The sequence below is a fragment of the Vigna radiata genome, chromosome 5 (assembly GCF_000741045.1).
Source record: "Vigna radiata var. radiata cultivar VC1973A chromosome 5, Vradiata_ver6, whole genome shotgun sequence".
Taxonomy (NCBI): domain Eukaryota; kingdom Viridiplantae; phylum Streptophyta; class Magnoliopsida; order Fabales; family Fabaceae; genus Vigna; species Vigna radiata.
In genome coordinates this window covers 34,393,485-34,407,319 of record NC_028355.1, presented here as the reverse complement: position 1 = coordinate 34,407,319, position 13,835 = coordinate 34,393,485, and the positions used below count along the sequence as shown (strand labels likewise).

The 13,835-nt window shown below is 29.9% G+C and overlaps 1 protein-coding gene across 1 annotated transcript; it reads right to left on the bottom strand.

Moving 5' to 3' along the window:
- Positions 1-6,408: 6,408 nt before the first annotated feature.
- Positions 6,409-9,022, bottom strand: LOC106760653. The gene is made up of 5 exons (XM_014644066.1): positions 8,601-9,022; positions 7,595-8,486; positions 7,295-7,518; positions 6,950-7,042; positions 6,409-6,874 (listed from the first exon to the last, which is right to left on the bottom strand). Exons 1-5 carry the CDS (start codon positions 9,020-9,022, stop codon positions 6,409-6,411), a joined length of 2,097 nt encoding a protein of 698 aa, XP_014499552.1.
- Positions 9,023-13,835: the final 4,813 nt, after the last annotated feature.

The window sequence follows — 13,835 nt, the reverse complement described above, 5'->3', positions numbered from 1 at the left end:
ATTAATCAGTATTAAAGGTTAACGTGCCGGAAGCAGGCCATGCTCTTCCCAAGATAGCGGCGATAATTGAAGGGAAAAATATTTTCTAGACAGAGAATTATTTGAAAAATGAATTTATTTAATAATAACTGATTATGCATCGAATCCAGAACATTTGTATTTTGAAAGTTGCAACTTTAATATTTGAAATATTAGTGTTGACTTTTTAACATGATTTGACATTATAACAAAGCTTGTGATAATTTCCTAAGCAGGTAATAAAATAATGTACCATATAATATTTATTTTTTTTTGGAATGAAAAGTTAAGTAAACATGATGAAACTTTCTTATGTATATAATATGTGTACAGGTAATTAAGACCTTTATAACCTTTCAAAATTTTATCATAAGTGGCATTTATATAAAGTTAAAATAATATTAAGAAGCAAAATTAGGTATTTCAAGTCTTGAAAAGATGAAAATTGAAAACTATTTTAATGAAACACTCTTATTATAAGCTACATGTATAAACTGGTGTTTATAATAATTCGATAAAACATTTAACATCTTTAAATTTTTCAAAACAAAATATTTAAACTTACCATGCAAGAATATTCATATTCATCCCAAAATATAATTTTAAATTTGGATATAAAGTTATATTCTTTTATCATCAACTCCTTAACTAAATTTATGTAAACATATATCATATATTTATAAAGTAAGTCCAATCTTACTACATTTACTTAACCAACACGAGTAAACAATAAAAATAAAATAATGATACTTATATATTTATATATTTTTTCAAATTTAATCGTGTAAATATTATACATAATCTATTCATTTCAAACATTTATTAAGCTTAAATAAATACATAAATTTATATAACCAACAAAAATATTTAAGAAGAATTGTATATAAAGGGGATTTGATTTACTCGAGAATATACTAAGTTCATGTATTTTAAAGGTAAAAAAATACATCAAATTAAGTAAATTGGATTTTATTTTAATACCTCGATTTTTGAGATATTACGATGTAAATTTTTTTTCAAAATGTTTTCATAAACATTTATTTAAAATAATTAAACTTTATTCGATTAAAAAATGGAAACAAAACATAACTATAAACGTTGTTTGGAGGTTTCAAAATATCATGTTTACGTATAGAAACTTTTAAATCATATAAAAATAAATAACCAACCTTGAAACAAAAAATCTCAACTTTCATTAGCTACTTCGATCCGGTCTTATCTATAACGTTATCTACTCTCGTACAAGTACCATCATCGTAGGTGTACAAGTACCATCATCGTAGGTGGAAACCACAACCACAACATGCAAGGGTGAGCAACCAGAAATATCATAACACACAATATATAATAATCATTTTAAACTAATAATAATAAGCATATTACATCACAACATTAACATCACAATCAAACCATTCATAAACCAATGTCGTTTCCTTGTATTGTGTTGTCTTTCATCGCAACTTTAGACCTATCTCTCTGACTTCTCAAAGAATAACGAGTAAAGACATCGACACTACGTGCATTGGTGCACTATACTCAACACGAGTCAAAGGCTTTGGGCTAGACATCCAACCCTCTCGAGTCCTCGTGCAAAAGGAAGGATGACACTCGAATCTATGTCTCTACTCGAGACCAAGCATCCTTAACATAACACAGTATGAAAAACTCACACATGACCGACCATGGTACAAGGAAATAACATAATTTCATATTCACATCACCAAATAATACACATTCTCAATAACATGTAATAACCAACACTCTCACCAAAACATATCATCATTGTTATCTATCTTTATCTAGTTAAATCAATCGTCAACCGAAACAATAATATGTAATAACCATCACATGAATAACACAACTCAAACATTTCATATACACTATTAACCTAGTACAAAAAGCATAAACACAATGATAAAAATATTTAATTAAATAAATACTACTAGTAGCAAGGAACTTCGTGGAAGCCCACAGAAATACCATTCCCTTTCAATCCACAACCTAAACAGCTTAACTATCACTTAAGAGGGTGTTTCACCCTACATTTCCAACCTTTACACCCTGCACCTCCAATTCCCTAAAATACCCTTAATTAATGAGGCGGTTATTATGTAATTTTATGTTTGTTGAGAAATTTTGTGCAGCGTTGAAACCCTACACCCCATTTTTCCTATTAGGAAACATGCACCCCTTGCGCCCTATTTCCCCAATCACGAAACATGCACCCCATTTCTCATCTGTTAAGAAACCTTACACCCCATTGCACCCAATTTGAATTGCACCTCTGGTAATATCTTCTTCTCTTTCGTTTTTCTCCATTCCGTTTCTTTTATTTTCATTAAGTGTTTTCGTCTCCACTCCATATCAGTGAGTGTGGTTTTCATATTTGAGAGAGATTTGAGAGGGTTTGTTGAGTTAGTTTAAGGTGTTCCAGCAATTTGGAGGTGGTGCTTCGAGGAAGGCAGACTTTGCGTGCTTCCAAGTAGTTGGTGGTGCTATTGCTGGCAGGCATTGCTATTGGGAGATTGCTACTAGGAGGTTGGGAGGTTTTCTTTGAGGAATTTGTTTTAGGTGCATGAGATATATAACACATCAAACATAAATCGGATATGGAAATTCAAAAATCACAACATCGATTATTCAAAATTCGTTGAGTATTATGTTCTTGCTAATGTCACTTGCTAGATTCATTAGCTCATAGATTTGCTTCACGACTTTTATGTTCTCTTAACTCGCCTTAAATTAAATGTGTTATTTATATTATTGCAAATCTTATCTTTTGTGAGAGAACTAAATATATTGAAATTGATTATCACTTAAATTGTGACAAGTTACTTATTGACCTGATTAAGCTTCTAAACATTAATTCAACACAACAACTTGTTAATAAAAACCTTAACTCTTGATTTTTTTTCATTTTATTAGTCCTAAATATAAGGGTGATATTAACCTTATCTTTATTTTCAGTTAAAATAAATCTTATTATAAATAAGATAGTATTAGTTTTATTTTTAATAAGTATAATTTTTTTTTAATTAACATAAATATTATTTTAAATTAGTTACCGTAGCCTTATCTTAGTTAATATTATGTTTATCTTTAGTTAATATTATGTTTATCTTGTTAATCTAATTATAAATAAGATAGTATATTATAATTGATTCATACATATAACCTATAAAAAAAATACTACAATGAGGGTGAATCTTCTAGAAATAAAATATTTGGTTCATTCATGTTTTCGCTTAAATAAAGGATTTTGATTTAGTGAAAATATCAAAAACCAAAAATAATTGTGAAGTAAATTTTCAAATCCTAGCAAGAAAAACTTACCAAAATCCTATTCCAACATTTTTAATAAATCCAACAAATTCAAAATACTTAAACAAATTCACTTATAGTTAAAATTCGTGTCCTAGTTAACTCAAAATTATTGTTATAAAAAGAATATATATTAAATATATCACAATTTTTGCAAATATATTAATCTACTAAGATTTCACAAACAACATTATCAACACTAGGTGAATAAAATTTATTTAAAAATAAAATAAAAAAAAGTAATAAGTAAAAATAAGTGAAATATTTTGTTTTTCAAAAAAGTAACAAAATATTTTTTTATAAAAAAATTATAATTAATTTTAGATTAAAAATTAAAAAAACGAAAATGGACAATTAGAAAATTCTATTTAAAAAAATGAATGAAGAATGAGTGATGAAAAATAAAATAAAAATAGAAAAAAAATAAAGGGAACAAAAGAAAAAGAACCAAATCCTTGTGAAGTTTTTACACCTTGTGAGCAGTCCAATTTTTTTTTTTTTTTTATATCTACACTATCCATATTTTCTTTTTACACTTTGGCTCAAGCATATTTCATTTCTTTCTACTTATACCTACTCCATTTTATGGGTCGACTAGCCCAACATGTTTTTTCCATATACACTCCCGCTAGAGACCCAATCCGATTGGTTTAATAGTTACACGCTGTTTATATTTTAGGCTATTTCCTAAGGCCAGTTTTCATATCCTCACTCACATTTTCTATGGGTACCCTCACAATCCTCTCCATTCATATATGAAACCATGCAACTATCCATACAAATAAAAATATTTAATATAATTTTAAAAAAAATCATTAAAAATAACTTTTCCAAAATAAAAATATACTTGAATTCTAATTGAGAATATTTGAATAACCAAATTTTAAAAATAATATAACAAAAAATAACCAAACTTCATTCTATACTTAAACTAATGGAAAAAATGAATCTTCCTAACTAAGCTTAAACATTTGTCAAAAAAATAGGATTACATTTTTTTATGAAAAAAATACCTAATTTTATTTAAATAGAAAAAAAATACAACTAAAAGGATGAACTTACTAAATAGTGAAAGAATTGATTAAGTGTATTGGATTGAAATTGGACCGTAGTCGAGGTTTCACTAATCTCAAGTTCATCTCAAAAACTATAGATAGATAAAAGGTAGGTAATTGTATTTACTGTACATTTAAAACTATTGTTCTGATTCCATATGAACGAACTTTTCATTGACCTAATGATCGAAATACCTTTAACAAGTACCTAGTCAAATAAAGCTGAAACGAGAATGTAAGATGAAGGTACGATTACCCGAACAACTTGGAATGCATGTAGAAGTTGCTTAACCTACACCCGAAAGCGGTAATAGGAATCAAAGTAAAAAGTTCTTTATTTTATATACTAAAGAAAAAATTGAACCACCTATCTGTCAATTCTAAAAAGGGAGTTATGTTTTTATTTAGGTTTAATACCTATTTTGGTCCCTCCTTTGGGAGGGTTTGTTCAAAGTGGTCCCTCATTTTTTCAAAAGTTGACTTTAGTCCTAGCTTTCGCAAAAACTGTTCAAGTTGGTCCTTTTTGGTAACGACGTTAAGTTGACTAACGACAAAGTTGCCAGGTGTGTAATGTTTAATGATGTGGCATTGTAAGTTGTTTTTAAAAAAATATATAATTGTGAGGTGTAAATTAATATAATTAGGGTTGGATTAAAAAAGGAATTAGGGGTAATTTTTGGTGTGTAATTAAGTACATCATCATGTTACAGTACTGATTGATGGTTATTGTTCCCAAGTTTAAAAGCAATGGTTAGGATTTGTGGTTATTTGCTCCAGAGTTTTCGAAAGTTAAAAGGTTAAGGTTAGGGTTTGGAATGGCTTCTTCACAAAGTGGTTGTTCTTGTTCGAAGACAACGGGCAAAGGAGCTTCGCATTCATCACAGGGTGCTGCTTCGAGGGGTGTTGGGATAACCCCTATTTGCCACTGTGGTGATTTTGCTGTACTGAAAGTTGTGAAAACTGCAAGGAATGCTGGGAGGCAATTTTGGGCATGTCGTCATTATAAGGTTTTTTTGAATAGCATAGTGACTTTTATGTTAAATTGATTTCCTATGTTGACAGTTTTTTGTGTTTTCTGTGAATAATAGGGTGCATTTACAAGTGGGATGTCATGTAACTTTTTCAACGTGGTGTGGTGAAGAGAACGCTGATGATAGAGATGGTACAAATGTGAGGCAAAGCAACAAGAGGACCACTGATATCGAAAGTACTGTGAAAGAGTTGCAGAGAAAGATGAAGTTCTTAGTTGGAGTTGTGGTTGTTCTTATTGTGCTTAACATCATCATATTGGGGTTGTGTTTAGGTTGATGTTAGGTGACCAATGTGCAATGTATGTTATGTTGATGTATTTTGAGTTGATATTGTAATATTTTGACTGCCTTTAGGTTGATGTTAGGTGGGCAATCTGCAATCAATGTTGTGTTTGTGTATTATGAGTTGCTGTTGTAATATCAGTGAACCATCTGGGTTAGTACAATAAAATTCGTAGTAGTCCTCAGTTTGGTTTAAAATTGTGTATTGTGGTCCTCACTTTGGGTTAAAAATGTTCATTTTGGTCCCCCTTTTAGTAAAAAATTGTGCAAAACGGTCCCTTAATATCAATACATCCAAACAACATAAAGACACAAAATTCGTACTGTCATACATAATATCAATACATCCAAAAAACATAAAGACACAAAATCATTTCTGTCATACATAGCAAGTCTAAATTCAAACATGTCTAAATTCAAATATCAAAGATAACATCTCTAAATTCAAATATCATACATAACAACTAAAATCAGTCCTACATAAATCAATCCTACACAAAATCAGTCCTACACAAAATCAGTCATACACAAAATCAGTCCTACACAATATCAATCTATGCAACTTTTCTTCTAATAGTTAACTTTTTCCTTGCTATTGGTGGAGTTGGTTCTGTGATTGAATCTTGTGTTGGTAGTGGTGGCTGAGGAGGTTGGTCACTTGTTGGTTGTTGTGTACTTTGTGGTTGTGATGCTTGTGCTGTTTATGTTGGTTCTATGATGGGTGGACGTAAAGGGCATACTTTTTTGTTGTGCCCCAATTGACGACAGATGCTACATTTCTTTCTATGGCCACCAACACTCATCTGGGTCCCATCCTTGGTTAGCTCCAATGGCTCCAATCTTCTTTTCTTCTTTGGCCTCCCAGGCATCTTCCTCTTAACCGGTGGCATTACATCAGGTAAGCTTGTATTTTCCCATAGGAGGTGGCCATTCACAGGATAAATGATGGATGCATATGTCTCTTCGTACGTAGATTTCATGAACCAAGTTGGTATAAAAGTGTCTGGGTCTAAATTTATGTAGTGCATCGCTGCAACTGCATGGCAACATGGGATGCCACTGATCATCCATTTCCTGCAGCTACATTCATGAGTATCCAGGTCCACTGTGAACTTGTTCCCAACAGCTGAAACATGCCTAACCTCAAAAATCCTTCTTGCGGACCAGCTGAAAAAAATAAACATAAATAACTATGTTCAAAATTTGGAGATAAACATAGATAAGACAGAAGAACAATATTACCTTGGGATCCAATATCTAGACAATTGACATTCCTTTGTTAGTCTTTTCTTGATCTTTGGACACACATTGAAATCCATAGATGCCACCTTCATTCTGTTTGTGGCCCACATTTTCATCAAATACAGTCTAATATCTTCCAGCAATGTGATTATTGGTTTTCCTCTAGCATGAATAAGGACATTGTTGAAACATTCACTAATGTTGTTATCTAGACTATCACAACTTGCTTGAGATGTAAATCTAGATCTTGATCAGAACCTGCAGCAGAAGAAGGAAGAAATTGGGTCATCATACATGACCTATTGACTTGTGCATGTGACAGCTATGAGGTATTTATATACGTACCTTGGGGGAATAGCTATGAGGTATTTATAAGCTTCCTCATTCACTACTCTCATATTCAGCATCTCTCTCTCCCAAGCCTGGGGGTACGTGCTTGTTGCAGCACTCCACATCAAGTTCTTCAATATTTGACCACTAAACTGCTTCCTGAAGTTAGCATAAAGGTGCCTGAAGCAGAATCTTTGTTCTGCCTTAGGCAAAAGCTCTTCAATAGCATGTACCAACCCCTGACAACACCAATATTTTAATCAAATATACATAATGCATAAAGTGAAAAGAAGATATTGTAAGTAGTGCATGTACCTTTTGTTGGTCAGACATCCACGTGCATGCTCGACATATTTCATCACCACCAAGGTCTTCAATCAATAATTGCAAAAACCAACTCCAACTATCTTTATTTTCAACTTCAACTACTGCATATGCTATGGGAAGCATTTGGTCATTTGGATCCCTACCAACTGTTGTAAGCAACTCGCCCTTATATAGACCTTTCAAGAAACAGCCATCTAAAAAGATGATGGGCCTGCAACTTACAAAACTCTTCTTACATGCGTTCAGACATACGTAAATTCTTTCAAAGATGGCATCACCATTATCACTGTTCACTTTAATCTTAACAGTTGACCCCGGGTTACTTCTCAAAACCTCTTGTCCGTAGTCATGAATCCTTCTAAATTGCTCTTTAAAATCTCCTTCACGTTCATTTGTTGCCATTAACTTGACCCTTCTTGCTTTGGAAATTGATACCTTGGTGTTCCATTTCCTTAGTGCTTTATTACGTATATCTTGAACCTTTATAGTTGGATTGTCATGCAACACCTTATCTACTTCATGACTCAACCACTTACTATTCATCATTTTAATGTTTAGTTGTCTACTGCAAGCATGGGTATCAAGAATCTTCCTTAACTGCCAAATATTTCTTGATGGCAAATATCCTAAGTAAGCTACCCATGGACACTTTTTTTGCGCACCCATGCATCTCACCCGAACCCTATGCTTATCATTCTTTACAAACTTAAGATCCCTCCCAGTATGAATAGCATAGTTTCTAATTGCTTCCTTAAAATCCTCCTTATCATTAAAAATAGTACCAACTTCCCATTTGTAATCTACCATTGACTTTTTCTTTCCAAATGTAGGAAACGGACATCGACTTGGTTTGTCTGCATTGTCATCCTCCTCACTACCACTATTTTATGGAGTTAACAGCTCTTCTGCCTCAGAATCATCATCAGACAACCCCCTTCCAATATCTTCAACCATGTAATCTTCATCACTGTCCTCACTACTGTTTTGCACTTACACTTCATCCACTTCCACTTCTTCCTCACTATTGTTTTGTACTTCATCCACTTCCACTTCTTCCTCACTACTGTTTTGTATTTCATCCAAAGACTCCACTTCAACTTCCTCCACTTCCTCCGCCACCATTGCACCTACTTCCTCCGCCACCACTGCACCTACTTCCTCCACCTCCACTTCCTCTACCTCAACTTCCTCAACTGCCTCCACCTCCACCTCCACTTCATCATGTGTGTCCAACTTATCACCAACTTCGTCCACCATGCACTGTTTCTCAACCTCCTCATTTTCCTCTGCAGCAGCCTCAAACCCACTACCCTCACCACTCTCTGCAGGCCCTTGGCAAAGGTAAAGAATTTCATTCTCATTCTCATTTTCCACAAAGTCTGGTTCCCTAACTTTATGCACAACAAGTAAATCCATTTTCCTCAAACATTTAGCTATTTACATCATATTCATAGCTCCCTTATCGTCATACAGGCTATGTAAAATATTGTCAATGCTATAAACTAACTCTTGTACTTCCATGTAACCCATTTCTTTAATTGTAGCAACCACTCCAAAATAACTCCATGTGTCGGGGTCAATGTCCCAAGAAGATATTTGCCCACCTATATACTTAAAGGGACACACGTCCTTTATCAAGGTCCCACCGTGGTGGACCACGACCTTAAACATATCCTCACACATCCCAAACCCTACCCTGCACATGGAAAGGGGGACCACTTTCATAAATTAACAGCCATGGGACCAATTTAACACCAAACAGGGGACCAATTTCAACACAGACAGGGGACCAATTTGAACACCCAACACGACACCAATTTCAACAAAGAAACCGACAAATAAAATCATATTTTAAATAATTCCACCCATACAAAACAAACACACCCAATGCAATCACAAAACAACTAAGAGCACTAACCTGACGACGAAGGAACGAAACAACCTCCTTGACGAACCACGAACCACGCACACAATTTCAATCTTCTGACCCCAATTTCAATCGCGCTTACGAACCCTAAACTGACCCCAATTTCAATCCCAATCACAATCGAATTCGAATGACCCCAAATTCAATCTCAATCTTCTGACCCTAATTACCCCTAATTCATATTTTTATTTTAACCTAACTATATTCATTTACACGTCATTATTAATTATTTTTTAAAACAAATAACAATGCCACATCACCAGACATTAGCCACCTGACAGCTCTGCCGTTAGTAAAGTTAACGTCGTTACCAGAAAGGACCAACTTGAACAGTTTTTGCGAAAGCTAGAACTAAAGTGAACGTTTGAAAAAAGGAGGAACCACTTTGAACAAACCCTCCCAAAGGAGGAATCAAAATAGGTATTAAACCTTTTATTTACCAAAATAGAATATGTCATTCATTTCGTTAAACATAATTTTACAACGAAGTAATATAATTTTGGCTTTTTAAATAATAGTTAGCAATACAATTCTTTGTATTCTTTTTTACAGTCTGCATACAATTTTTTGAATAATACATATGCATAACAATATTTGAAGTTAAAATAATAGTTATGAATCTATTATAATATAAAAAAAGATAATATAAGAAATGAAGATATTAGAAAATTTATATTAATATCTATATTTAATTTTTGATAAATGTTTTGGTTTTTACTTATTTGACATTATTAATTTGTATTTTTTTAGTCATATTTATTTTATTGATATTATTTAATAAAAGTATAGTATTAACCTATGTACAGATAACTCTCTATAAGGTTTTAGGTAATTATATTTTTAATAGAATAAATTGAAATATTGTGTCTAATAATTTATTTCAAATGTTTAAAATATATATTTGATATAAATAAAATTTCATAATTTTTAATATTGTAAATTTTGTTTTATATTCTTTGAATTTATTTTTTATTATTTTCAATTTCAAAATGTAACAATTTATAACTTTATTAAAACTGAAATAAAAGATAAACATTAACAAATTAATTAGGTTTAATAGGTTCTGAGGTCCCTATATTTGGAGGTTTGTTTCAATTGGGTTCTCCAATTTTTGAAGTGATCAATTAGGTCCCTAATTTTGTCAATTTGAATCAATAAAAGTCTTTCTATTAAATGCAGTTAACGCCGTGAAATTTTTGAACATGTGGCACGCTAACGCTTCCAGGTGGCATGGTTTCAAGTGCATAGGTGGATTATAAAAGGGTGAAATCCTTAAATTAAAAGGGTGTATTTGAAGGTGAAATCCCTAAATTAAAAGGGATTTCACCCTTTTATGCAATTCCACATGTTCAAAAACTTCACGGTGTTAACTGCATTTAATGGAAAGACTTTTATTGATTCAAATTGACAAAATTAGGGACCTAATTGATCACTTTCAAAATTGGAGGACCCAATTGAAACAAACCCCCAAATATAAGGACCTCCGAACCTATTAAACCAATTAATTATCTTAAAATATATCATTAATTTATTTATATTTTCATCAAATGAATATATAAATATACATTAGACATACATTAATTAGACAAATTTGACTATAAACATTATAACAAAAAAATTAGATGAGTATATTATTATACATTAGACGAGCTTGTTTATCCACATCTTAGACGACTATAGTAAAAAATATTAGACTAATTTAACAATACATATTAGACAAGTCTCTCATACACTAATTAGACTTAGACGAGTAAAACAAAAAAATTACACGAGTCATTCCATATATTAAATACAAGTCTATGTAATTTTTTCGTCTTACAAAATATTCGTTCTAGATTGTTCTTGATATATCTCAGAATCCTTATTACTGCTGCATAGTGATCTTCCAAAGGACTGGGAAGAAATTGATTGAGAGTACTAACAGCGAAACATAAATTTGGTCTTGTGTTGGTTAGATATATTAACTTGCCAAAAAGTCTTCTATAGACATGCACTCTTCTGTCTTGAAAAATTTTGTGACTGTGCTTGAGAATTTTTAGAAGAAGGAAAAACTACAAAAGCCATTGAATTTCACAACCTCAAATTGGAAAAAAATTTCACAACCTAAATCTCCGGAAACTCCTCCAAATTCCTCAAAAATCAATCTCATTGAAAACCCTAGAAAACAAATTCAAAACATGAAACATAACGATGTGAGAGGAAGTAGCCATAGAAGGAGAAGAAATTGTAGGAAAGGCAAGAACGAAAAGTAGAATATGAAGATATTGAAGAAGAACGTGATCAAGAATTAATTTTCTTTTGATACCATGTTATTAGAAAACAAAAAGATGAAAATTGTGTATCTTATTCTATGGTAAGGAGAGAGTACAATTTATATATACATTTGTTTGAAACAATATAAAAACGAAATATAAATATAAAAACAGAATATAAATATATGAAAGTAAATAAACAAATATGAACGGAAAATAAATTAAATCTAATATTTTATGCTAGTTTGCAAATGTTGAAGGAATAAACTAACATAAAATCATAGTAGAGAAAAGTGGTTTATGGGGCTTATATAATTGTTTTGTTTTAGTTTTTCTTTAATGTTAAGAATTTATATATATATATATATATATATATATATATATATATATATATATATATATATATATATATATATATATAATTATAATACTATTATATTTTTTTCATTATTTTATATAATATTAACTTTTTATATTTATGTATTAGACGAAATAGTTATTTTATATTTAAAATATAGATTTAAAACTAAAATTAAATTTATAAAAAAAATAAATTTCATTATAAATGAATTTAGAAATAAATTTAAATTTCTAGCTTGATCAAAATATCTCGATTTGGATATACAAATTGATCCAAACATTTGGATTTAGATTTTTAAAAAATCCAATATTTTGCATAAGTAGATTTGGATCTAATTTACAAATTTAGATTTAGGCTTGATCTTGATTGGATTTTTAAATTTTTAATCTAGGTCTAATTCTATATAAATTATTATTCATCCGTTAATTAGATGGATTTTACAACACACATTAAATAAATTTTTTTATATATTAATTAAACATGTTTAAATATATATATGACTAATATGTTTATACACATATTATATTAATAAACATTATATAACTTTGTCTATTTTTTTTATTAGTTAGATAAGTCCAATTATAGACAGATTAAATGAAACTAACAATACATATAAAATGAGTATATTTATATGTAGATTATACGAATTTAATAATACATTAGATGAGTTTATTTATACATTAATTGGACAAGTCCAATCATACTACTTTGTATTTTAATAAGTTTATTATGTATTTTTGTATAGATTATCTTTTGTACTTTTAAATAGTATATTACATTTTACATTTAAACGATTTATTATATTTTACACATATTCTATTTTTCTTTATATTTTTAAACAATATATTTTTTATATTTTTATATAAAAATTATTTTTTTTAAATTTATAAATAATTTTTTACATTGATTCTAATCAAAATTTAATTAAAAACTTAAAAATATTTATCATTATTATTTTCTCATCATCTAAAACTAGTATCTACTTAAATATTTTTACACACCTCAAGATAATACATAACAAACCATACAAATACTTTACTCAGCACCTGTTAATTATTTTCATTTTCTACAAGAAAATTAGTAGAAAAATTAATACAACAAATTAATCATCAAACTGTGGAAGAGGTCCCTATTACAGCAGAAGAGGGGAATGAATGAGAGAGGAAAACAATTGAAACGATTAAGTTGATTAGCTTAAATAGTAAAATATTGTTTTATTATTTATTAATATATTTTATTTTTATTTTTCATTACTCACTAATAATTATTTAAGTAAAAAACAGGTATTGTAAATAGGACTGGGCAAAAATAACTGATGTGTACTGTACTGCAGTTAACTATACTATATTGTACTAAAAATAACTGATCCATTTTTAGTAACAGTTCAGTATACTATCTTATGATTCAGTTTTTAAAAACTGAACTTATAACAGTTACAGTTCAGTTAACTGTAAGAACTGTATCTACTTTTACATCTTCTCTAATTTCAATTCAATTGTTTCATTTAATAATAAAATATTAATAAAAATAACTGTTCACATAAAAAATAATAATTAATTTTTTAAGACAACTTTTTTATCACAAAATTTATATTTTTATCAATAAAAATAAAAAATGTAATTTATATTTTTATATTTTTTAAGTTATATAAATAAATAAATATAAATATATATATATATATATATATAT

Coding starts and splice junctions, on each gene's coding strand:
- LOC106760653 (XM_014644066.1), bottom strand. CDS start 9,022: ATGGATTTACTTGTTGTGCATAAAGTTAGGGAACCAGACTTTGTGGAA. Junction 7,519..7,594: donor GGATGTCTGACCAACAAAAG/GTACATGCACTA, acceptor TGGTGTTGTCAG/GGGTTGGTACATGCTATTGA. Junction 7,043..7,294: donor CTCATAGCTATTCCCCCAAG/GTACGTATATAA, acceptor GGCCACAAACAG/AATGAAGGTGGCATCTATGG.